The sequence below is a fragment of the Vigna unguiculata genome, chromosome 5, assembly GCF_037176805.1.
Source record: "Vigna unguiculata cultivar grain cowpea cultivar isolate G323 ecotype 2 chromosome 5, ASM3717680v1, whole genome shotgun sequence".
In the NCBI taxonomy this organism is placed as follows: domain Eukaryota; kingdom Viridiplantae; phylum Streptophyta; class Magnoliopsida; order Fabales; family Fabaceae; genus Vigna; species Vigna unguiculata.
Window position 1 is genome coordinate 15505958 of NC_140796.1, and position 27963 is coordinate 15533920.

General features: G+C 29.2%; 3 protein-coding genes across 3 annotated transcripts; 2 read left to right on the forward strand and 1 right to left on the reverse strand.

The window, feature by feature from the left end:
• Positions 1-432: 432 nt before the first annotated feature.
• On the forward strand, positions 433-1176 carry LOC146886136 (uncharacterized). The gene has a single exon (XM_085673312.1). The coding sequence runs from the start codon at positions 433-435 to the stop codon at positions 1174-1176; it is 744 nt and encodes a 247-aa protein (XP_085529438.1).
• A 2049-nt stretch (positions 1177-3225) lies between these two features.
• Positions 3226-3618, forward strand: LOC146886137 (uncharacterized). The gene has a single exon (XM_085673313.1). It carries the CDS (start codon positions 3226-3228, stop codon positions 3616-3618), a length of 393 nt encoding a protein of 130 aa, XP_085529439.1.
• Positions 3619-10752: 7134 nt separating this feature from the next.
• On the reverse strand, positions 10753-17632 carry LOC114186129 (putative E3 ubiquitin-protein ligase RING1a). Its single transcript, XM_028074157.2, has 10 exons — positions 17470-17632; positions 17026-17065; positions 14926-14984; positions 13906-13987; positions 13659-13779; positions 13532-13570; positions 11657-12091; positions 11461-11568; positions 11194-11379; positions 10753-11073 (listed from the first exon to the last, which is right to left on the reverse strand). The coding sequence occupies exons 1-10, from the start codon at positions 17570-17572 to the stop codon at positions 10990-10992; spliced, it is 1257 nt and encodes a 418-aa protein (XP_027929958.2). The 5' UTR covers positions 17573-17632; the 3' UTR covers positions 10753-10989.
• Positions 17633-27963: the final 10331 nt, after the last annotated feature.

Here is a 27963-nt window from a genome sequence, read left to right on the forward strand (position 1 = left end):
TTATTATCTAGGAGCAGATGATTTGATAGGTGAGCCAGGAGATGCTTAGAGGCGGAGTGCAAGGGCTACCTGTGCTTTTGAAAGGATTTTCATAGTTAGACTTTTGATGTAAAATTTCTTATATTGAATTTTGGTGGATTTTGTAAATATGTAATTGCGAACATATGGTTTATGTTATATTAAAGTTTTTAATTTCCTGCGTTTTGGGAAATGGACTTATATTAAATGTGATTTTATTTTTTATTCTATTTTATTAATTAAAACCCGTAATATCCTATCGAGATGTTACATTTGGTATCAGAGCAAAAAATTTGAAAATATTTTTAAATATTTTGGGGCTAGTGGGGAGTGAGCTTATCGATGTGATTAATTGTTGTATGTTGTGTTGAGTTTGAAACGGTGTGATTGGTTTTGTTTGACTAAGTGATTGACATGTGGCGTATTCAGGCTATGGCTGCAAACAAGAGGAGAAGGAATGGGAATGGTGTTGATGACATCGCGGAGGCCATTCATCGGATGGTGGATGTGATGCAGCCATTTGTCGCAGCGCAGCCCAGGGCAGTGATCGCGCCAGTCAAGGTGCCCACTGTGGAAGATTTTCTACGTCACAAGCCAGCAGAGTTCACTGGCAAGGCTTCTTCTGATGAGGCGGATGCATGGCTCCGTAAGTGTGAGAAGATTTTTAAGGTGATGAACTGCACTGATGAGCAGAAGTTACTATTTACCACCTATCTGTTGAACAATGACGTAGAGTATTGGTGGACGGGAATGCAACAGCAGATGCAGACCCGAGATGAACAGGTGGAATGGACTAGCTTCAGGAATCAGTTCCTGGAGAAGTATTTCCCGGACACAGCCAGGCAAGACAAGGAAGTTGAGTTCCTTGCACTGCAGCAAGGGGATATGACGGTGCAAGAATACGTGAATAAGTTCGAGCACCTAGCGAGATACTATTCACAGAACATCACTAAGGATTGGAGATGCTTGAAGTTTGAGCGAGGACTCAAACATGAGCTCAAGAAGGTGGTGACACCACTGCGGGAGAGGAGGTTCCCAATTTTTGTGGAACATGCGAAGAGTGCTGAGTATCTTGAAAAGGGTCCTGGTCCCGTGAGTAGACATCAGAAAAATGTTACAAAGGCTAGGCAAATGAAAAAGCCTTACAACCGACCATAGACATCCCAGGGTCCCACTTGCTACCAGTGTGGTGGACCCCATTTGAAGAGGAACTGTCCTCAACTGACAGGTGGGGTAGGAGGGTCAGGAGACCGTCACAAGTGTTTCATATGCGACAAACCGGGACATTTTGCCAATAATTGCCCAGAAAAGAAGAATTTGGGTGTGAAGAAGCCAGCAACATCGCCAGTAGAGAGAGCTAGAGCGGCTGGCAGGATCTTTGCCTTGACCTCCACAGAGGCTACTAAATCAGGTAACCTTATCCTCGAGCCATGTTTATTGTTGGGTCAATTAGTATTAGTGTTGTTCGATTCTGGAGCAACACATTCTTTCATTGCTAATGCGTGTGTGGGGAGATTGAATTTGGTGAAACGCGATTTGGGGTGTGAGTTGCTTGTTTCAACTCCCTCCTCGGGTTAAGTAGCTATCAGTTCAGTCTGCGTTGGGTGTTCAATGGAAGTGGCAGGTTGCAGATTCAAGGTGAACTTGGTGTGCTTGCCTTTGGAGGGACTGGATGTAATCTTGGGGATGGACTGGCTGTCTAACAATCACATTATAATTGATTGTGGACGGCGCAATTTGGTATTCCTAGAACATGAGAGATTGGAGTTAATCTTAGGTCAGAGAGCGATAAATGAAATGGAAACTGGAGCCACCTGTTTCATGATAGTGGCTCATACAAAGAAGAATAGCACCGCAGAGAAAATTAGTATGATTCCAGTAGTGGGGGAGTATGCAGATGTCTTCCCTGATGAAATCCCAGAATTGCTACCGAGAAGGGATGTGGATTTCACCATTGATCTCATCCCTGGAGCAGGTCCAGTCTCAATGGCACCATACAGGATGGCGCCAGCGGAATTAACTGAGTTGAAGAAGCAGATCAAGGATTTGATTGAGAAGAAATTCATTCGACCGAGTGCATCACCTTGGGGAGCACCCGTGCTTTTGGTGAAAAAGAAGGACGGCAGCTCCAGATTGTATGTCGATTATCGTCAGTTGAACAAGCTGACTATAAAGAATAAGTACCCGTTGCCCATAATCGATGATTTACTAGATCAATTGAAGGGAGCAGCTGTGTTCTCTAAGATTGATTTGAGGTTTGGATATCACCAGATCTTGGTCAAGCTAGAGGATGTGCAAAAAACAACATTCAGGTCTCGATACGAGCACTATGAGTACGTGGTGATGTTGTTTGAAGTGACTAATGCTCCGGAAATTTTCATGGACTACATGAACAGTTTGTCGTTGTATTCATTGACGACATACTGATATATTCTGAGAGTCGAGAAGAACACGCAGAGCATCTGCGAGTGGTTTTGGAGGTTCTTAGAGAGCATAAACTGTATGGGAAGTTGTCGAAGTGTGAGTTTTGGCTGGATAAGGTACAATTCTTGGGCCATGTAATCTCAGCCCAAGGAATAGTAGTAGACCCATCGAAGATTGAAAGAGTGGTGAAATGGGAGAAATCGCAGACAGTCACTGAAGTGAGAAGCTTCTTGGGCCTGGTGGGTTATTACAGGCGCTTTGTGGAAGGGTTCTCCAAGATGGTGAGTCCATTGACTCAACTCACTAGAAAGGACCAACCTTTCTCTTGGACAGATGAATGTGAAGTTTGTTTCGAGGACATGAAGAGAAGGTTGACGACTGCACCGGTGTTTGTTATTCCAGATCCAACTAAGACGTTTGAGGTATATTGTGATGCCTCATATCAGGGGCTGGGTTGCGTGTTAATACAAGAGAAACGGCCGATCGCATATGCATCTCATCAGTTGAAGGTGCATGAGAAGAACTACCCTATGCATGATTTGGAACTAGCGAAAGTAGTGTTTGCCCTCAAAACATGGAGGCATTATTTGTATGGGGCACAGTTTCAGGTATTCAACGATCATAAGAGTTTAAAATACTTGTTTGATTAGAAGGAGCTGAATATGAGGCAAAGGCGCTGGATAGAATACCTGAAAGATTACGGCAGACGCCCTGAGCAAGAAGAGAGCTCATGTGTCGGCTATGATGATTAAGGAGTTGGAGCTGATCGAGAAGCTGTGAGATATGAATCTGGGACTGGATATAGAGGCAGGTCTTATACGGTGCAGCCTGTTGAGAATCACTAATGAGTTCCCATATGAGGTTCGGGTGGAACAGGGTAAGGATCAGGAACTACAGCAGATTATCAGCGAGTTGGTCACAAAGAAGATAAAAGACTTCAAGATGGGCATAGATGGTATCCTGCGTTTTAGAGAGAGGGTGTGTGTACCCAGCAGTCGGGTTTTGAGGAAAATGCTCTTGGATGAAGGGCATAAAAGTCGTCTTAGCATACATCCAAGTATGACTAAGATGTACAAAGACTTGAAGGCGACCTTTTGGTGGACTAGCATGAAAATCGATGTGGCAGATTATGTAGCATCCTGCTTAGTGTGCCAAAAAGCAAAAATCGAGCATTAGAGGTCGGGTGGTACGTTGGAGCCTCTTGACATTCCTCAGTGGAAATGGGACAGTATTTCCATGGACTTTGTTACACACCTGTCAAGGTCAATGAGGGGGCACGATTCTATTTGGGAAATAGTGGACAGATTGACAAAGTGCACTCATTTCCTGCGAATCAATCAGAAAATGTCCATGGATAAACTAGCAGAGTTGTATGTTAGGGAGATAGTCAGGCTACATGGTGTGCCTACGAGTATTATCTCAGATAGAGATCCGAGGTTCACATCGAGATTCTGGCAGTCACTACAGAACACCTTAGGCACTCAATTGAGAATGAGCTCGGCATATCATCCTCAGACTAATGGCCAGTCTGAGAGAACCATACAGTCTCTGGAAGATTTACTAAGAGCATGTGTCTTGGATCACCTCGGGATGTGGAGTGATGTGGTACCACTGGTGGAGTTCACTTATAATAATAGCTACCATTCCAGTATTGGGATGACACCTTACGAGGCCTTGTATGGCAGGAGATGTCAGACACCTTTGTGTTGGCAGCAAGATGGAAAGTCTGTGGTACTTGATCCAGAATTCTTACAACAGACTAATGAGAAAGTAAGGGTAATACAGGATCGGATGTGTGCAACTCAGAGTCGGCAGAAATCCTACGCAGATAAGAGGAGGATGCCACTTGAGTTTGAGGCTGATGACCACGTGTTCCTTAGGGTTACACCTACAGCAGGTATTGGGAGAGCTTTGAAGTCGAGGAAGTTGACTCCTCGATTCATCGGTCTATATCAGATTACGAGGCGAATCGGACTGGTGGCGTACGAGATTGCATTGCCACCTCACTTGGCAAACCTGCACAATGTCTTTCATGTATCACAATTGAGGAAGTACGTGGCGGACCCTACTCATGTGCTGGAGCAGGATGATGTTCAGGTGCGTGAGAATTTGACTTTGGGAGTGGGACCGATGAGAATTCTAGATTCTCAAGTCAAACAACTCAGAAGGAAGGAGATTCGGACTATGAAGGTTCTCTGGGACGAGGCAACCCAGGAGATGACTTGGGAGATGGAGGATCTCATGAGAAAGTCCTATCCTCACCTTTTTGCTGGTAAGTCTTATTTTCGAGGATGAAAACTTTTAAAGGTGGGAAAATGTAAGACCCATGAAAATTAATTAATTAATTAATAAATGCAGGTAGAAAGTGGCACCCGACACGGTTGTTTGCTTCAAAATCAATCTTTTCTTGTCCAATCATGCTCCCTTGAGTTCTTGCTTGTTTTCCTTCACCACAAATGCTTCCTATAACTTATTTAACACACTTAAAAGAGAGATTAGAGGCAAAACAAACATAAAACAACCAAAACACAAAAGAATACAAAACACACTAAACTTGAGGATATAAGATAAAAGCTAAGATAAAGTTGATTTATTTATGACAATAAACACACAAAAAGAGGTAAAAATGGACATTATCAGTTCTGCATCGAGGAAGGGTTTTCCGTCAACCACCATTGGGTTGGTTCTGCTACAATCAACGGTTTTTGGTGAAGCACTATGGGAGGCTTTTTCGTGCAGGTGGGACGAAGGAATTTGATTCTACAACGATGAAGTGTTTTTGGTAAAGCATCGTTAGAGGATTTTAAATCAGGCATGAGAAATGGTTTTTCTTTTCGTTCATGGTGCTTTTATTTTTTCAATTCAATACACTATTTGTTTTACTTTTCTAATCACATGTGGAATATTTTTTTAAATAAACATTAAATTAATAAAAGACACCCCAGTTTGTTAAAATTTTGTCAATTTTTCTTTGTCAAACAATCAATTTCCTAATAAGATACTTCATAATGGACAAATTGTAGATAGGAATGACTGAAGACCAAGCCATCATGGAGTTGAGAGTGTCACGTCGGTCCTACATAAACAATGGACGTTAGTTAATAAAAAAATTAAGGGTTATGTCTCTAATTAGAAAGAAAAAGTGAGAGAAAAAAAAAGATTTAAAAAAAAAGGAGATTTGAAACAAAGAGGTTGTAGAACATTTTATCATTGTATTCTCATATAATCTCTTATGATCAATGTTAATGTTAGCATATTCCTATTATGATTTATGTTAAGGTGTGAAATTAATCCTAAATTTTAAGATTGCAGAGAGTAGTTTTCTAAAATTGAATTAGAAAGACATTAATACTACAGTAACTTACATATACAAAAATGAATTTTTAGATTTATGATTATTACTTTACGATCTTTTTTCCAAATTAAAATTTCCTCCAAATAAATGCTTATGTTCTTTCCCTGCTTCCATTGCTGAAATTGTATTTCGCTGTCTTGATGAGTGTCAATTCCAATTGGAGTCGAAAAGGAAGCCGCGAACCGGAAAAGCAGTTTTCCTTTCCCCTGAATAGCCTCGAATAGGAAAAGTTTTCTCCCACTTTTACGTATATCCAATTTTCTCCATGATTTGAAACGTTGAATACATGAATGAATTGGAAAATTATTGCCTCTAGTAGGTCAATTCAGTTCAGCCACTACTAAAAAGAATCATATATTTGTTGAGAATTTTGTTTTAAATTTTTTTTCTAAAAAATATTTATAAATTTTGTTATGAAAAATAATTTTCAAAAACATATTATTATTTCTCTAAAATATTTTGTATAAGATATTTTTAATTTAAAATTTTATAAAAAATACTTACAAATTTTATAATTTTGTAAAAAAATAATTATTAATGAAAGAATTACTTACTAATTAGAGTCTTTAAAAAAAAGAAAATAAAACTTTTCATGCAAAATGTTATAAAAAATTTATAAGAAAAGTTCCATAAAATATAAAAAAATTTAGTAGTACTGGAAAGATTAGAATTCGGAAAGACCTATTGTACGATATCATGAGAATTTCTTGAGGGGAAATGAATGTTTAAAGAGCATCAGTATTACGGGATATAACAAACCAAATGCTTTAATTACAAATTACATGATTGTGAATAATTTTTATTCAAGTACCTTTATGGATGTCGGTAGAGATGGCAGTGGGGCGGGATAAGACAGGTTTCGCCATCCCATATTCATTCTTATTGAAAAACTTTATCCATATCTCCATATCTAAAATCAATGAGTATCAAATTTTTGTGACATTCTCATCTTCACCGGATATCTACAATCCCTGTTTTGTAATACCATGCAGTTATGCAACACCTAAAGAGACCTTTGGAAATGAGCATAGCATATATTCAGGTGGCAAGATGACTTCACATGGACAGTTGGTAGTGACAGATCTTGATAAAAAAGTTTGGAGGGACCAAAATAATATACTCAAGTCTTATATATTTAATTATTATTACTAATATAACAAAAGTATATATAATTTAGTATTGAAATCTTTGTATATTTTTTCTTAAAAGAATTATAGTTTTGAAATTTTATTTGATATAAAACTCATTTTAAATAAGTTTTTCTAACTTCATCTCTTTCCCTGAATATTCTTATATTTGATAATGTTTTCTTATAATAAGTTCCAAAGAATTAATATAAAACATTCGGCCTATAATTTAAAAGAATTAATATGAAATTTTCCACTTACAATTCTTTGAATCTTAAGAAATGGTCCTTCAATTCAACAATTGAATTTCTAGTATCATGCTTGAAAATAGGTGAAGAAGTAAATTTGTATTGTTTTCATCTTCAAGGATATCTTCCCTTTTATCACTTAAAAGAAATTAAGCTATTTTATTTTTCATCAATAATAACTGTTTAAAAAATATTAAGACTAAAAAATAATTTATCAAACTCTAATAAAAAATTGAGAGACGTAATTACTAAAAAAAATATATGATAATCAAGTGACCTTTAAGAAATGGTTATGAAAAAACATGTAGTACCTAACTTTTCTTTTCATATTTATAAAAAAATAAATATTCAAAAAACTGATGAAACAAAAAATATCTCAATGAATTTTATTATTTTTTATTATGTTTAATTTTTTATTTTATTATTTATTAATATTAAATATTATATTTTATAAAAAAATTAAAAAAAAATTAAAGAAAATGTAAAAAATCTTGGGACCGTCACTAACATTGGGACATGCAATTTAATTTTATGCTGTGATTTTATTTTTTGTTTAGAAAAAATCTTTTATGTTCCTAGTTTAGAAGAACTTATTAACTTTTGGTTTTTCCTTAAATTTGTAAGGATATTGGTTTTACTTTATTGAATAAATCGAAAGTTGTTAGTTTTGATGAACTATGTGATGGTTTTTACTCTATTAAATTATAGAACTACACTTTTTATAATTATATGCATGTTTTTATTTAGTTAAAATAATGTGTTGTGAATGAGATTCCTCTATGTTATAAGATACAGATTAGGACATGTCTTCATAACTAAGAGAATCAAGTGATTAGTAAACGATGAAGTACTTAAAATTTTAAAGTTTGGAAACTCAAATATATTAAAATTTGGAATACAGATGAATTTCAATTTTGTGTCTAAATTTAAGATCTAAAAACATAGGTTGAAAATATTTGCTAAGAATATAAACATATATAATGTCATATATTTATTTTTATTATTATAGATAACAAAGAGTGAAGCAGATGCGAGTTTGACTATACTCATCTCATATCTATATATATATATATATATTTCATCTTCATCCTTATCAGAAAATAATTATATCATACTTGTGTCCTCTTTTTCTCTCTATTATTATGAAGAATAATTAAATATTTTTTACAAAAGGTAAAAATTATGGCAAAAAAAATCATACTATCAAGTATGTCCGAAAGAAACAATTTTCTCTTCTAAAATCAAATATAAAAAAAGAAATTAATGTTATAAATATCAAATAAAATTATAAAATAATGAGGTATTTTAACAAGAGTGGCGTAATTTTTTATTAAAATTACCATAATAGACAGATTCAAAAATAAATTATGTAAATGGATAAAATCATATATGATAAAGTATGATTTTAAACTATTAAAAATAATAAAGTCGTACGTAACGGGTACGACTTTTTATTTTATAAAAGAATTGTCGATCATTCGACTACTTCACTTTTTTATCAATATATATTTATAATTTTAAATATTTTTTATTTTAACCTTTGAAAGTGACTTCTTTTTTATTATCATTAATATTTTTATTTTAAAGTTTAATATTTTTTATTTTTTATTTTCATTCAAAAGTTATCTTTTTACATTAAAATTATTTTTTAATAATATGTAGTTCAATGTTTTAATTTTTTTTCTAATTTTTGTACAATTATATATTTTTTATTTTAATATTTTTTAATAATTTGATTAATAAATTAAATATAAAATTTAATGTTCTTTTATATTTTAAAAGTGAATTATATTTTCTTAGTTTTATATAAAAATATTTTTGATTTTAAAATTTTTAACTAAATTTATTTTTAAAATTATATATATATATATATATATATATATATATATATATATATAATTTTCTTATTAAACTATATATATGAATATTAATTTAATAAATTATTACAATATTTAATATTTTAAGATATATTTTATATATCTATATATATTGTTTTTAAAAGTATATATAGATAATTTAATTATTCAAATTATATTTATACAATTATTCATTAAAATAATGATATATATATATATATATATATATATATATATATATATATATATTAATAAAAAATAATTTTAATTTAATTTTTAATCAAAACACTTATTATATCATTTTGATTAATATAATTTTAATATTGAAAAGATAAATTTTAATAAAAATACGTATTAAAATTATTATCTTTGAGATTATCGATATGCATTAAAATCAAAGATAATTTTAATATATATCTTTTATTAAGATTTATTTCTTTATATTGAAATTATATTAATCAAAATGATATAGTTATTGTTTTGATTAAAAGTTATATGACTGTATAAAAATTAGGAAAACTTAAAAAATCCTAAAACACTCAATAATCATATTATTAAAAAATAATTTTAATATAAAAAGATAAATTTAAATGAAAATAGAAATAAATATGTTAAACTTCAAAATAGAAAATATAAAAGATGATAAAAAAAATCGTATGTCAAAATGACCACATTCATACACGTTAAAATAAGAAATATTTACATATAAATATATTAATAAAAAAATAAGTCGTACATTTGACGATTTCTTTATAAAATTAAAAGTCATAATTCTCACATAGGACTTCATAGTTTAAAATCGCACTTATCATATACGATTTCATCCATTTACGTAATTTTTTAAAAAATTGCTTATTTCGATAATTTTAGTAAATATTACGCCCCTCTTGTAAAAAAAAATCAAATAATAATTGAAAAGGATAAAATAAGAACAAAAATAGTACAAATAATTAAATGTGTGTCTTGAAAATAAGATATGAAACTAAAGAAAAAAAAAGTTCATATAAAAGTTTTATATAATTTAATAAATTAAAAGAATTTTAATAATTTAAAACAAAAATAATATAAAGATGAAAATAAGTATTGGAACGAGAATAAAATAAAGACAAAATGATATATACATACTCATACCAGTTTCCATTCATAATTTAAAGAATTTAGTATTATCTATACTGATATCTAGTCGATACAATTTTTTTTTTATCAAAATCAAGATGAATGCAAATAATAACGTACGGTATAATCTAGCTCATTTATCATTTCTACTTATCAATTATATTTTACAAATTTCATGTAAAAAATAACAACATATTTAAGATGTCAAATATTTGATATCGTGTAAAATACTTTACTCTTTTGTCGAGCATATATATAAGAGTGTTGACTAGCATGGCATCGTGAAAACATTTTTACGTGATTTTCTCATAAGGAAAATTCAACCTATTGTATCAAACTAATAAAAGGCCTTTCACAGAAAAATGAAAAAAAAAAAAAAAAACTTGTGTAAATTAAAATTAACATTTATACAAGTCCAAAATCAAATTTTGAAAAAACTTATTTGTAAATGATGAGTTTATCCATAAACTAATTTTAACTTACAAAAAAACTTCAATTCAAATTTTTTTATATTCATTTTTAATATATAATTCATAGTGGTCTAAACAATTCCTAAATATATGTGGAGTATAAATTTACCATACAAGAAAGAAGAATAGAACAGAGATAATGAAATATGTAACCAATAATGTCGATAATACCAACATTTAACAAACTATAATGGTCACGTTCATCACGATGACATGACTGATACACACTGTACCTTATTCTAAGCTTTGTAAAGTGAAGTTCTTTGTGAAAGGGATAAATAGCATAATTGAAAGCATTGTAAAGTCAAGTTCTTTGTGAAAGAGAGTCAGAATTGAAAGTTTTCAAGGTTTAATATTTATTCAATAAACCATAGTTTAGGTAAGAAACTCATCATATTCCGAACCAGGGCAGGAGAACACTTCATTCAAGTTCCACTGCTTCCTCTTGTAAGCTATGACCTGAAAACAGAGACAAAAAATGTGACAATTATTAATATTCGTAAAAGCAATGATTTATTTGTTTTAATATAACGTGTGCAGTAACATGTTCCAGATTTAAAGAGTAAATTTATTAATTACCAGATGGCCAAGGCTGAGATTGTTTGTTATGATTTCAGCCAACTTTTGATCTCCTCTCCCAAGAAATTGAGTTTCATATTTGTCTGCATCAAATTTTTCACGACCACTCACAAAGCTAGGTCCACACCCCTTCACCACGTAAAGTTCAATTTCTTCAGTTTGCAGCTGGGTTTCATGGGCAACGTACTGCGGACAGAACAACAACGTTAGCACCAAAAAGACGTGTACTATAAAATAAAAGGTTTCATGAGATGAGAAGAGAAAAACCTGGCACAGTTGGTCGATCGATAGAGTGGGCCTACAGTTAAGGTATGGCCTTGGCAAATTTGGCACTCTTGCTTCCTCAAAAGAGACGAGTTTGATGAAGATGTCCAACTGAAATTAGGTTAAAAATTGTAACAGCAATTCTTGTATATGAAAACTGATAATTAACCACATATATAGGTCTGGAGAAAGAATGTACCTCATCATCATTCTGATTTGAGTTTTGCAGATGATGAATGAATCTCTCCAAGCGATTGGCCCTCCTAGCAGCAGCATGCCTAGCATTGGTACTGGTCTGAGTCCTGGGGCCCAATCGCCCCCAAACAAGTTGATCAGATGAGGAAATGAGACTTCGAAGTGATCCAGTTGCAACTGTGCTTGCATTAGTCTGATGCTGAGAGCTTTGTGATTGTATCTGTAGCTCAGCAAAGTGAGTGACAGGTATTACTTGTGTCTCTGTCTCTTCAGCAATAGGAGGCAATGTGATGTCCCTGCTAGAACTAGATTCTGCATTTCTTGCACTTCTTCTCAGTGTTGCAGTCCTTGAGGACCTAGATGTTGCAGCAGCAGCACCCTTCTTTCCCGCTGCCTCATTTTGTCGTTCAAGAGTCTTGCCATATGCTTCTTGCATCGACTTCCGAATCACAAAAACACATCCATGGTTAGAATTACAAACACAACTAATGTTAGGAATACAAGTGTGAGTCTAAGTCCCACATTGACCAGAAATGAGAAAGTAGAGCATTATATAAGGATCAAGACCCATAAACCTATTGCCTTAAGGTTTTGGGTTGAGAGTGGTGTCAGTGTCTTATCTGGTTAGGCTCAGATCTTATTGGTGTGTTGTATCTCCCCAGTGAAACCCCCTCTGTAAATCTGACAACTAAAACCTCTCCTGGACTATGTTGCACGGATATTCACACACACACTTCCATTCATATGTACTTTCCAAAATATATGACATAAGAATATATATATTACAGGTATAATGAATTATTTAATTCAACAATTCATATTTATATACTCAAAATCATCTATATTCAAGGTTTGTCTAATATAATAATCTAATATATTGTCATCTAATAAAAAAATTAGATTAAATCTAATTTATTTATTTAATTTCAAAAAGTGAAAAATAGTTATCATATAAAATTTATTTCTTAATCATAATAGAAACTGATGTAATACATTTACAAATTTATGAATTTTTAGAAATAATTCTATTTGTCTTTATTAACATTGAATTGAAGTTCTGTCAAAATCACAAAATTTTGTCAAACATAAAAAATTTGAATTAAACATTTTACCGATACATGTCATATAAAGTGTCATACATGTGTTCATAACCAATATGTGTTGGATACAAGAATGTGTCATAGGTGTGTTCATAACCAATATGTATGGGATACAAGGATGCACTGATTGTGAGGTGTTTTCGAGCTTTATAGCTTGTAAAAAATGATAATATGTTGTTGATAGTGATTATGTTATGTTAGTTTATATCACTAGTCCTTAATCAATTTTAAAATGGAAAATCATTTTTTAACAAAGTTTTGTGGACAGACTTTTGATAATGCACATGTGGCAGTACATCAATGGATAAAAGAAATGTTTGATATGACTTGAAAAGAGTGGAAAAATATTTTGGTGTGTTGAAAAACAAATTTTGTTAAAAAAAGTGTCAAAATATCATAATCCTCTTAAAATTGGTAAAAAATTGAAGGAATTATGGATAGTACAACTAAAGGCTTTGTAACGGTTTGAGTAAGTGTGACGATGTGGGATATTGGCCTTTTTAGAATCAAAGGACATATTAATTATTATATTCTTCCTAACTTAATCTCTCATATTGGATAAAGTTTATCAAAAATTATAAAACTGTAAGTTAGAGTTACTAAATAAGAAAAAAGAAAAAAAGAGTCATTGGATAGGTTGCCTGAGTTAAAAGTTTTGACTTGAATACCCACATAACTAAATAAAAGTCTAGTTTGACTACTTCTACATTAACTAAAGCACTTTAGAGAATTAGTTTATGAAAAACAAAATTAAGGAAATATTAACGTATGAATCTTACCTTTATATTATTTTTTGCATCATTAGAGAGAGTCATTTCCTGGGTCAAAAACATTCTGATGAGTTTTTTTTTTTTTTTCATTTTGAAAATGAAAAACAAGACAATGTGTAAAACATATAGATATTACCTTTTCCTCGTATTCATCAATGTTTGGATAAATGACAGAAATCAATTCATCAAAGAGACGGTCTTCCCTTAGTGATCTTCGGCTTGAACAATGAGTACGACAAGCAGGGCATTCATTGTTACTGCAACAAAACCATTCCATTGTATTGAAAATTATAAATGAAAAAGAAAAAAAGAAACTTTTGCAAATATGCACAATCATCCCAATTTATATTTAAACAAAAAATGGTGGTTGTTTGAGGGTAAACCCGAGGCGAAAGGATTTCTCTATGCACTCCTTGCAAAAGCGATGCATGCATTCCATGACAACTCTTGCATTTCGAATTATCCCTATCATAAAAAATAGTAAAAAAAATAACAAGTTAGATTATACATCCATGTATCCCTATCACCCTTTAAGAAATTGCAATTTAAAAATATTCATAGTTGTTAAGTATCTCTTCTGCGTGTATTTCATACATGCATAAATATTTTTATGGAGTTTTACTAATCTTGTGCACTGAAACTAAGCCAGAAATCAAATTCAATGTGAGTGGTGTTATTATTATGCTTTAGGGATTTTACCAAATAAATAAGACATTTTACAGTAAGTTATTTAAATTCTATTTGGATTTACACGGGTTTTGACCTAGGTTTTTGCTATAGGTTTTTATCTTTTGAAGTGCTCAACTCAAAGTATAGGCTTGAATAAGAAAAAAAAAAACCTAAAACAAATGAAAGGTACGTCTTCTAATCTATAGTAGGGATTTGTAGTCTCAATTATCAATCAAGAAAAATATTGAACCGAGCTAAGTGATTAAGGTTTGAATTAATGCATGATTTGCTACATGTAAAAATAAATGCCACTACCTATGAAACATGATTGAGGAGCTTGTTTTAGATTATAAATAGCCTTTTTATCCTACAAACTAATGTTTTGTCTCTGAATCATGAACATTTTTTTAAAGTTGTATCATTGTAAGACATTGAGGATGTGAAAATAAAGGGAATGGAAAAAAAATGCAAACAAAAAACCAATCAGAACATGCAATTTTATAAATTAATTTTGAGGATTAACTTCTTCATAAAGCTACCTACGAAATTTAGTTATTTATATCAAAATTTGTTGCTCATTAAAAGACAACATGGATTTATCATAATATACCATTTTATCACAATTATCTTGTCAAAAAACATCACAATTGCCTTAATTTACTAAAACAATTATGTTACAACAAAACCTTGCTTCAATTATATTTCCGTTCTCTACAAATAATGTTTATACATACCAAGGCAGATTGGGCATTCAACATCCTTTCGCAGGGCTTCCAGGTCAAAAGGATACCACCTATAAAAAACAAAAGTTAGGATATTATTAAAACTAAAAGTCGTCAAAATTGTCACATTTTTGTGTTGAATTATATATTTTTTCCTATCTTAAAAATATATATCAAATTCATTAAAAATGATAAAGTAAAAATAAACAAGAGGTAATAACCAGACACAATAGAGAATAACAATTCAATAGATAACTCAAATGTGTCTTCTTATTTGTCTATTGCCCATCAAATTGGCTAAAATATAATATTGATATTATCTACATTGTAGGCTTAAGTTTGTTCCTTTATTCCTTTTTGTTTAAAATGTTTCAATTTGGGTTCTAGGTGGCATGTGACACACTTGTGAAAATGTCATTTATTTAAAATTGACACATTTATAAAAATATACTAATAACAAATCCTTTAGCAAGGTATATGAGACATGACTATAGGCTTTATTAAACAAGTATCACAACAAACTTATCCGGAATTTACTCTAGAGAAAGAATGAAAAGAAAAAAAAATCTTTTCTATAAACTAAAATTATCGTTTATACAAGTTACACTATGAATTTAAAGTTCTAAGAGAATTTGGACAAATCAGTACATACATGGCTAATTTTAGTTTATAAAAAATAAAATTATGCTTAAGATGCAAACTAGTAAAAATAGTAAAGTTGGAGTTAAAGAATACTTGTGTTATAAATCTCAATGAGAGATTAAGAGATTTTCTAGGAGTTACATTATGTACTAGTGTAAAATAGTAATGTAAAATAGAAGTAGAAGAAATAATACTTATATAATTAAAGATTAATTTAGTTTGACCCTTCAATAGTATCTTGAAAGAAAATTAAATAACTCAACTGGATTACATTAGTACAAAATTGAATTTTGTCTGATTATCTATTACACTTGTGTATTGTTTACTATATTAAACATTTGAATTCAAGTTTTTGTGAAAATTGTTTTGTCAAAAGCCTTTCTTAAAGTATAGATGCTTTTCTACCAATTACTATGTATTTTCCAGGAATTACAAAAAGAAAAAAAATTAAACTTTATTTAACCCTTTTTGGAGCTGACATTTATTTCAAATTATTTGTAGAATTCTTTGCAAATATCAAGTTAAGTAAATCATTCTTCTATGTAGTGTTGTTGTCCTAAAGAAAATAACCAAAATTCAAGCTGCACAAAACTTCCCAAAACTAAGAAAATTGATTTACATAAAATAATTCACTATAACAAAATGTCTTTCTCTTATGAAGAAAACAAAATATTAGAATTATTAACATCATTTTAAAAAAATATTTTTGATAATTGAGAAAGAACCCAAAATTTTGGATGAATTGATATGTAGAGGTGAGACAAGCAAAATAAGATCAATGGATAACTTTGCAAGATACAAACATGATATCAAAATCTAAGTGAAGTTCTCAAACCGCATCATTTTTTGAAGGAGAGTTTTAAGCAATTTTATGACATGTGTTGAATTTTGTGTAAAGAAATACAACATAAAAATGTGTGATATTAACACTTTATATTCTTGTGTTGTTCTCTTATCTTTTGTTTGTTTTTGTCAACATAAATAGCTTGAAACATTCATTGGGACATCTTTTTCATCAACAACTTGAAACATTCATAGAAACATCATTTTGTAAAAGGGTTGAAACACCTTTTTGTAAAATGTTAGAACACCCAAGCGTTTCCTATTATATCTATTATTTACTGTTTATAAAAAAAATGAAGATTAGATTTATGATTCAAGAAACTAAAATTGCACAATTATGGTATAGAAGGAAAATATTTCAATTAGGATTATTTCAAGAAACTAAAACATTATTTAATTATCATTACTTCATTCATGATTAAAAGATCAAAACTTTATTAAGATTTTTGTCCATATATTGACACAAATTGTAAAACAATAAAACAATTAATTATGGTATAATTAACTAAGTTCATATCGATAAAAAAATCATAGACCAACAAATTAAAAATAAATTCTAAGAAAATAAAAATGGAAAATTAAATTTAATAAAATAGAAAATAGGTAATAAAAATTGGGCTAACATACACTTCGTCATCGTCTTCACTCTCCGATTGACTTGTAAGACCTACGAAAACATGTAAGAGAAGAGAAGGTAAACAAACAAACAAAAAATCCAACAACTACACTATCATCAACACTCAAAACAATCAAAGTAATAAAAATAAAAATAAAGATAACAAAAATAATAATAAAGATAAAGTAGAATCATAAGCAATGAAAGCCAAGGACTAAAACATCCACATATATGGAATAGATCTTTAAATGATTTGGAAAATTGATAACAAAATTTAATGTTTTAAATTGCAATCATGATTTCAATTTCATCACGTTTCTTAACTTTATAAGAAATTGAAAATACACATATCATCATATCTCAAAACAAAAAATTTAAGGGCATCATGACTGAAATCTTAATGGTTGACCAATATCGAAAAAAATTAGACAATAATTAATTAAAAATAAACCAACCTGTGGGTGCATCTTGTCGAAACTTTTGCTTGTTTCTCTTATTCATAGGGTTAACCTTGGTGTATAGGTTCAATTGTGTTATGTAGGATAACTTCTCTAACATATGTGAAGAAAGAAAAGAATAGGTGGTAGAAGCAAGAGAAAGGTGACAAGCAAATGGTGAGACTTTTACTGTTTTATAGATGATTTCCCCCTAATAACATACCTTGTTAGGGTTGGTGTGTTGTGCGTTACGGTTCTCCTAACCAATGAAACTTTGATACAAAACTGTGGTCATCATAGTTACGGTCCAATCAACGCGAAGGGATTTTCGTTGGGTCCACCTGATGAATCTGATATTGACACCAATCTTATTTTTATGGTTAAATTACACATTTGGTCCCTATTTTCATCTATTTTTTCCAATTCAGTCCTAATATTAATTTTTTGTTCAATCATATCTTAATTTTCGTCAATTTGGTCCTTTTTGCTAACTTCGTTTGAATGATTAATGATAATGAACAATGACTGTCACATATCATTTTGCGACTCTTTTTGGTTTTTTTTAATCATTGGTCTAAAATTTCAAACTAATTGTAACCCTAAACAAAAAATATATAATAAAAATTTGAATTTTAATAAAAACATCATTATAACATTTATGTAAAAATTGAATTTAGTCTCAATTTAGGGAGGGACAAAATTGCTCCATTATAAAAAAATTGGGACTAAATTTCAAAAATATAAGAACCAAATGAATATAAAATATTGACTTTGACATGTGATAAATTGTAGGATTGACATGTGGACATTATTTAAAAAATTTTAAAAAATTAAAAAATAAAATAAAAAATCATGAAGTGACATGTTTCAATCACTGTTTATTACCGTTAATTATTTAAAAGTAGTTAGCAAAAAAGACGAAATTAAACAAAATTGACAAAAATTAGGACTTGATTGAACAAAAAAATATTAGGACAAATTGACAAAACTGAACGAGAATAGGGACCAAATGTGTAATTTAACTATTTTATTTACACATTTATTTTATGCGGTCCAATCACATTGAAATAGTTTTCGTTTGGTCCATGATATATTTGGTATTACCATCAGTCTTATATTTATTTACATATTTATATTATTTGTCGTTTTCATTAATTTTTTTCTTTCATTAATTAAATATTAATTTTTATTGTTATTTTATACATTATTAGTCTCAAGTAACGTACCTTGTTAACGTACCTTGTTCATCATGGTTACGCTCCAATAACCATTAAGGGGTTCTTGTTAGGTCCACCTAATGGATTTGATATTACCATCAATTAATATTTATTTAAATTTTGATTTCATTTTTCATTTTGATTTTCATAATTTTTGTTTATTTACTCCAATATTTATTAATATGTAGGCTTAAATCCTGATTTGATCCTAATTTTTGTTCAGTTTTTTACAATTTGATCCTAATATTTGTTTATGTTCAATTTGGTCATAATATTCGTCAATTTTGTTCAATTTTATTCTCCTTGCTAAGAACATTTAAATAATTAACAGATGGTGAACAATGACTACCACATATTATTTCATAGGTTTTTTTTTGTTTTCTTAATTTTTTTATTTTTTAAAAAGATGTCCACGTGAAAAGCTAGTATTGTGGCACGAGTCAGGATCCATGTCACGTGTCAGTGTCAATTTTTTATATTCAATTTGATCCTAATATTGATTATTTTTGTTTAATTTAGTCCTATTTTTCTTAAAATTGAGCAATTTTGTACATCTTCAAATTGAGAAAAAAAAATTAATTCTTCAAATTGACACGATATTGATTTGACAAGTGTACATTTTCTAAAATTAAAAAAATAAAATAAAAATCTAAAAAATCATGAAATGACACATGGTAGTATGTTCACTGTCCTTTAATTATTTAAACAAAGTTAACAAAAATGACCAAATTGAATAAAATTGCTAAATATTAGGACCAAAAATTGAACAAAAGAACATTAGAACCAAAATAAAAAAACTGAACGAAAATTAGGACCACATTAACATACATGATTAAGATTAGTATGTTGTGCACTCAAGTTATCTTAAACAATTAAACTTTATCCAAAAAAAAATAATCTTGGATATGGACAAATCACAATGAAAAGGTTTTCGTCTGGTCCGCCTAATAGATTTAATAATACCATTAATGTTATATTTATTTATATATTTATTTTATTTGTCGTTTTCATTCATATTACTTTTATTCAATTACTTAAATATTTATTGATGTTGTTGTTTTATACATTATTAGCCTAATGAACATTTAAATAATTAAGAGATGGTGAACAATGACTATCACATATCATTTCATAGTTTTTTTTTCTCAATGTTTTTTTATTTTTTAAAAAGATGTCCACGTGACAAGCTCGTATCGTGGCACGAGTCAGGATCAATGTCACATATTTGGGTCAATTTTTTATATTCAATTTGATCTTAATATTGATTATTTTTGTTTAATTTAGTCCTATTTTTCTTAAAATTGAGCAATTTTGTACATCTTCAAATTGAGAAAAAAAATTAATTTTTATATAAATGTTATATTGATTTTTTTATTAATTTTTTTTTACATTTTTATCAAATATTTTTTGTTTTAGGTTATAGTTGGTTTAAAATTAGAATAAAAAAAATTTAAAAGTGTGGTTTAACACCATTGGTTTAAATTTTAAGAGGTTAAAAATCACATAAACTATTAAAAATCACATAAAAATGTTATACAACATTATATTAATTGATTATATTACTTTATTTGATTTTTAACCCCTTAAAATTTAAAACAAGTAGTGTTATTCCCCATTTTCAAAATTTTCATTTTTATTTTAAACAAACTCTATCTCCAAAATAAAATAATAATGTGAATTTTAATAAAAATATCAGTATAACATTTATATAAAAATTAAATTTGGTCTTAATTTGGAGATGGACAAAATTGCTCAATTTTAAAAAAATTGAGACTGAATTGAACAAAAATAATGAATATCATGACCAAATTGAATATAAAAACCTAATTCTGACACATGGTGTTGATCCTGACACATGACACGATATTGATTTGACAAGTGTACATTTTTTTTTAAATTAAAACAATAAAATAAAAATCTAAAAAATCATAAAATGACACATGACAGTTACTATTCACTATCCTTTAATTATTTAAACAACGTTAACAAAAATGACCAAATTAAATAAAATTTCCGAATATTAGGACCAAATTGAATAAAAAAACATTAGAACCAAAATAAAAAAACTGAACGAAAATTAGGACCAAATTAACATACATTATTAAGATTAGTATGTTGTGCACTCAAGTTATCTTAAACAATTAAACTTTATCCAAAAAAATTTAATCTTGGATATGGACAAATCACAATGAAAAGGTTTTCGTGGTCCGCCTAATAGATTTTAGATTACTATTAATGTTATATTTATTTATATATTTATTTTATTTGTCGTTTTCATTCATATTACTTTTATTCAATTACTTAAATATTTATTGATGTTGTTGTTTTATACATTATTAGCCTAATGAACCTTGTTAATGTTAGTGTGTTGCACAATCAAGTTATCTTAGCCGATGAAAATTTCACATAAAAATTTGTTCATGGTTACAGTCCAATCATCGTGAAAGGATTTTGGTTAGGTCTACTTGATGGATTAAATATTACCACCGATCTTCCATTTATTTACATTTTTATTTCTTTTTTCATTTTTGTTATTTTTATTTCTATTTCATTATTTATATATTTCTTTGCATTCTTTTATATATTATTATCCTTAAGTAATGTATGTTTTCAGGGTGAGTGTATTGTACACTCAAGTTATATTAACTAATAAATATTTGACACAAATATTTGTTCATCATGATTATATTCTAGTCACTATGAAGAGATTTTTGATAGGTACACTGAAAGGATTTGATATTACAATCAATTTTATATTTATTTAAATATTTATTTCATTGTTTTTTAATTACTTCAATATTTCTTAATATCGTTTTTACACATTGTTGTCCTCGATTAACAAACCTTACTAGGGTTAGTATGTTGTGCACTCAAGTTATCTTAATCGATTAAACTTTATGACAAAATTTTTCATCATGGATACAGTTCCATCTCAATGAAAGGGTTTTTGTTTTGTCCACCTGATATATTTGATAATACTATCAATCTTATATTTATTTCCATATTTATTTTATTTGTCGTTTTCATTCATTTTACTTCTATTCAATTACTTAAATATTTATTGATGTTTCTGTTTTATACATTATTAGCCTCGAGTAATGAACCTTGTTAAGGTTAGTGTGATGCTCAATCAAGTTATCTTAGCCAATAAAACTTTCACACAAAAAATGTGTTCATCGTGGTTACAGTTCAATCATCGTGAAAGGATTTTTGTTAGGTCCACTAGATGGATTAATATGACCATTGATCTTACATTTATTTACATTTTAATTTCGTTCATCATTTTTTTTATTTTGATTTCTATTTCTTTAGTTATATATTTTTTGGCATTGTTTATACATTATTATCCTTAAATAATGTACCTTTTTGGGGTGAGAGTATTGTACACTCAAGTTACATTTATCAATAAAAATTTGACACAAATATTTGTTCATCATGATTATATCCCAATCACCATAAATGGATTTTTGTTAGGTCCACCTAATGGATTTGATATTACCATCAATTTTATATTTATTTAAATATTTATTTCACTTTAATTAATTTCATTTTTTTAATTACTTAAATATTTTTTAATATCATTTTTACACATTGTTGTCCTCGATTAACATGCCTTATTAGGGTTAGTATGTTGTGCACTCAAGTTATCTTAACCAATTATACTTTATCAGAATATTTTTTCATCATGGATTCAGTTCAATCACAATGAAAGGGTTTTCGTTTGGCCCACCTGATAGATTTGTAATTACCATCAATCTTATATTTATTTCCATATTTATTTTATTTGTTATTTTCATTCATTTTATCAATTACTTAAACATTTATGGATGTTTTTGTTTTATACATTATTAGCCTCGAGTAATGTACCATGTTAGTGTGTTGCATAATGAAGTTAACTTAGCCAATGAAACTATGACACAAATGTTTTCATCATGGTTATAGTTTAATCATAAATGAAGGGATTTTGGTTAGGTCCACCTAATGGATTTGATATTACCATCAATTTTATATTTATTTAAATATTTATTTCACTTTAATTAATTTCATTTTTTAATTACTTAAATATTTCTTAATATCGTTGTTACTCATTGTTATCCTCGATTAGCATACCTTATTAGGGTTAGTATGTTGTGCACTCAAGTATCTTAACCAATTATACTTTATCAGAATATTTTTTCATCATGGATTCGGTTCAATCACAATGAAAGGGTTTTCGTTTGGTCCACCTAATAGATTTGATAATACCATCAATCTTATATTTATTTCCATATTTATTTTATTTGTCATTTTCATTCATTTTATCAATTACTTAAACCTTTATGGATGTTTTTGTTTTATACATTATTAGCCTCGAGTAATGTACCCTGTTAAGGTTAGTGTGTTGCATAATGAAGTTAACTTAGCCAATGAAACTATGACACAAATGTTTTCATCATGATTATGGTTCAATCATCATGAATGGATTTTGGTTAGGTCCACATGATGGATTCAATATTAACATCGACCTTATATTTATTTCATTTTTCATTGTTTTTAATTTTTATTTCTATTTCATGACTTATTTATTTATTGACATAGTTTAAAACATTATTATCCTAGAGTAAAGTACCTTTTCAAGGTGAGTATATTGCACACTCAAGTTATATTAACCAATAAATTTTAACACAAATATTTGTTCACCATGACTATGTTCTAGTCACCATGAAGGGATTTTTGTTAGGTCCACTTAATGGATTTAATATTACCATCAATTTTATATTTATTTATATTTTTATTTCATTTTTCATTTTCATTAAGTTTATTGTTTTTTAATTACTTCAATATTGATTAATATCTTTTTACAAATTATATTCCTAAGTAACATACTTTATTAGGGTTAGTGTATTGTGCACTCAAGTTATCTTAACTGATTAAACTTCATCACAAAAATTTTCATCATGGAAGGGTTTTCGATTGGCCCACATGATAGATTTGATATTACCATGAATTTTATATTTATTTTATTTGTTTTTTTCATTCATTTTAATTTTATTCAAGTACTTAAATATTTATTGATTTTGTTGGTTTATACATTATTAACCTCAAGTAATGTGGCTTATTAAGGTTAGTGTGTTGCACAATCAAATTATCTTAATCAATGAAACTTTGACACAAATTTATTCATCATGGTCATCGTCCAATCATCGTGAAAGGATTTTGATTAGATCCACCAGATGGATTCAGTATTACCACTAATCTTCTATTTATTTACATTTTTATTTCATTTTCCATTTTTGTTATTTTTATTTATATTTCATTACTTATATATTATTTCCATTGTTTAATTCATTATAATCATAAAGTTATGTACTTTTTCAGGATGAGTGTATTGTACGCTCAAGTTATATGAACCAATAAAAATTTGACACAAATATTTGTTCATCATGATTCTACTACATTCACCTTGAAGGAGTTTTGGTTAGGTCCACCTAATGGATTTGATATTAGCATCCATCTTTTATATATATATATATATATATATATATATATATATATATATATATATATATATATATATATATATATATATATATTTACATTTTTATTTCAATTGTATTTTTCAGTAATTTTATTTTTATTAACATACAATGGTTTTTCTAAGTGACATACTTAGTTTAGTTTAGTTTGTTATACAAAGTTATCTTATTAAATGAAACTTTGACAAAAAGAAATGTCCATAATGATTATCATAAGAGGAATGTTTGATTCTTGAAATTGTGGATTCATCTCTTTTTATTTCTTAATTTTCAATTTGATTTATGTTCTACTTTTCACTCTTTAAATCATCGAATTAATTTATATAAGGAGAATATCAAATGCTGAATATAGTTAATGTGTCATCGAGAATCAATCTAGGTTGTGCGAGAAATTGAAAAATTTAGAGAAATTTAGTTTGTTTGATTCCAATAGCGACACTGAATATCAATGCTCTTAAATGACAATTGTTTTTTTTTTTCTTGTATATTGTAATAGAAGTATTCATGGGAAGGAGAAGACACTAGGAAAGAATATACTTGGACCATGAAGTTTGGAGCTTTTGAATATATCAAATGTGATTCTTTTCTTCCAATTTTTCTTTTTGTATTTATCTAAAGATTATCTTGTGCATCAGAAGTAGTGATGAGGATTATTCTCAACCTCAATGAATTTTGGACCTAACTAGGGTTTCAACGTAACTCATATTACCAATAGTGTTATATGAACAAATATGAAGAAATATGAATGGAGATGAGATTTAGAGAATGATATTATCAACAATTGACCCTAGCACTTGAAGAATTGGGAAATACAAATTCTTACATGTAGAACTACAATTAGACGGGAAAAATGATGAGTTCATGTTTATGAGTTCATATTTATGTCTTCATTTACATTCTATTCTTAGCTTCTTAATTGATTTTTTGTGCATAAAGGATTAATTAAATTAGAACTTGTGATAATTAGGCTTTTTGAGCTTATGAAATAAAAAATTAATTAAAAATTGCTTTTTAGTTGCATAAAATATTTTTGGATATTCCAATGTTTGATGATGTAGAAGTTAAGTTAGGTTCATTCAAAGTATGAAAAATAAATTGATTAAAGTTACAAAACACCTCTAAAATAAAGTAAAAAACAACAAATTCCCGAAAAATGTGTCATACACCCCTTACATTACTTATATACTCCCTTTTTCAACAATCCACGACATAAAAGTAGCCCCAATTAGGGCACCATGTGTCCAATATCCACAGCTCACATAACTAACTAACCATGTTTCTTGATAATTTATATAATTTATATTATCACTCATCATGATCTAGTACATATTTAAAATAATAATAAATTAAATAGCACATAAATGGCATACATAGGATTTGAACTCAAGTCCTCTCACAAAATTAAGTACTCTCAACCATTTGAACTAGTACTTTTTCACATCATACATGTCAGAATTAACTGCCATAAAAGCTCCACTACCCGTATTTATTAAATAATTAATTATTTAATTATTTAAATTTCACGGGTGTTACAGTTGTAATTTCTTAAGTGGATAATGGGGTTAGAAAGAAATAATGTATTTGTTCTTTTTATTGTTGTTGCGATTTATGTTTTTCTATGTCTTTTGTCTTCAAATTAAGTCAAAGTAATGATTTCAAATTGTATCTAGTTAGCATGGTGTTTAATCTACATGCATATTAATCATAAGAGTCAAAGGGTTTTTAATTTTAATTGAGACTAGACTTTGATTAAAGTTAGGAACTTTCATGTCATTGAATAGATTTTTACCAATAATTGACAATGTACTTTGATTAAAGGTGAAAACTTTAACAAGAATTAATCAAGACTTTATTTTGGTTAATTATCTTTTTACCTGGTAAGGAGGCAAAAGAGTATACATGATTAGACATAATATATTTTAATTGAGTCTATACTTTGGTTGAATTTACTATGAATAATCTAAAAAGTTCTTACTTTTAATTGAGATGGTACTTTGGTTACTAGTGACAACGCCAACAAATTAATTGAGACTTTACATTGATTAATTTGGAAATCTAAGACAATAATTAATTGAATAATAATATTTAGATAACCAATGATTAATCCTATTTTGAAAAAGCAGCATAATCAACCTATTTTCTTTACTATTGGTTTTGCCTTTTTCATCTTTTGGGCAATTTTACTTCTTTCTATCATTTATTATTTTGTTCTCTAATCTCTTGTATATTTTATTTATCTTTATCTTCTTGTATTATTTTTATTTTATTCAACTAACCCTTTTAGTGTATAGATTTTATAAGAACTAATTAGCTAAAAATTAATTTTGTGTTTGTTGGAAGATGACTTAGGGTTGATTTTTTCCTTTCTATTTTGTTGGCTACTACCTTAATGTAAATGTCTAGTATTAGTTAAATTGCATATCATTTACACACTTATCTTGCATTAAATCAATCGAAAAATCATTATAATTGCCCTAATGACATATAAATACAGAATGAAGATATTAGAAATCATAAAAAGTGGAAAATAATATATTTGTATTGTTTTTGCAGGTAAACTGAAGGAAATTGTGAAGTTGGTGCTAAGAAAGATGAACTAAGAAAAGTTAAAATTGAAGCCTACGGTTGAGCAACGATATTGGTGTTGAGTCATATTTTAAGAAACCTTAACTACAAGGAAACCTCAATCTCCATATTGGAAGCTGAGCATCAAAGGAAAACCTCCATGGGAAGGAAACCTCCATTATTGATCACCAAGGTGGTTGCCCAAGCTTGGAAGCAAACCCACTCATGAAGGAAACCTCCGTGGCTAATCTTCAAGAATGGAAGCTAGAACAACACTTGATTTTCTATAAATACAAGGCATGTCTATGTGATTCATATGTTGATTTTGTAAATCACTATGGAGAGAGAGAGAGAGAGAGACACCCTAGTTAGCTTTGGTTCTTATTGTATACCTTTGTAAAGCTATTGAAGAAGGAAGGTTGCACCATGTTCTTATTGTATTCATCATCATGAGCAACTAACTTCTTCTGTAGTTGCGATTGAATGTAACTTCTAAACTCTTTCTGTATTACAATTGATTATATATTTATTGAGTTCTTGTTTTACATGGCTGGTTACTTGATTTGTATTGATTGCTTTGGTGACTTAGTCAATCATCATACCTCATCAGCACTAGATGCAGAGACATCCTGTCTAGTGTTTAGATCCAATCAAGTCTCCTAATGCTTGGCATATACCAAACATGGATATGTGGCTTTAGTTGGTTTCAAGAGTCTTGTTTTCAATGCAAGGGTTCCTCCACCTAGATGGGAACATCCTACGTTTGACACCCTTAGGTTCTAACTCTCAAACATGAGGTTAGAACTACAAGTCAAGCGTACTTCCAGGAACACTAAAATAAAGAACACAATTTATAGACAACTAAGGGCAATACAGTTGAGTTAAGAGGCCAAGTTCAATCCCAATGGCTTAATCAATATCACCTTTCTCAAACTTATTTTCATCTGTTTTTATGTTAATTAACCAAACATTTGCTACTGTTTTATTGCCAAACTTAGGTTAGATTATATATTACTAATTTAGTTACCAAATCCCTATGGTACAACTTTGTTGTACTACAAGTGACCCAATGCACTTGTTAGATAAAAGTTAGACCCTCAATTGGGCAACAACACTTAGCAATAATAAAGTTGATATAGCTTAGTAGTATTAATTTTATCACATCAACGACAACGTTATCAAAAAAACATAAAAATAGGTGCCACAAACAATGG

Coding starts and splice junctions, on each gene's coding strand:
- LOC146886136 (XM_085673312.1), top strand. CDS start 433: ATGTGGCGTATTCAGGCTATGGCTGCAAACAAGAGGAGAAGGAATGGG.
- LOC146886137 (XM_085673313.1), top strand. CDS start 3,226: ATGAATCTGGGACTGGATATAGAGGCAGGTCTTATACGGTGCAGCCTG.
- LOC114186129 (XM_028074157.2), bottom strand. CDS start 17,572: ATGTTAGAGAAGTTATCCTACATAACACAATTGAACCTATACACCAAG. Junction 13,571..13,658: donor TTGATGAATACGAGGAAAAG/GTAATATCTATA, acceptor TTTTTGACCCAG/GAAATGACTCTCTCTAATGA. Junction 12,092..13,531: donor ATGCAAAAAATAATATAAAG/GTAAGATTCATA, acceptor GTGATTCGGAAG/TCGATGCAAGAAGCATATGG.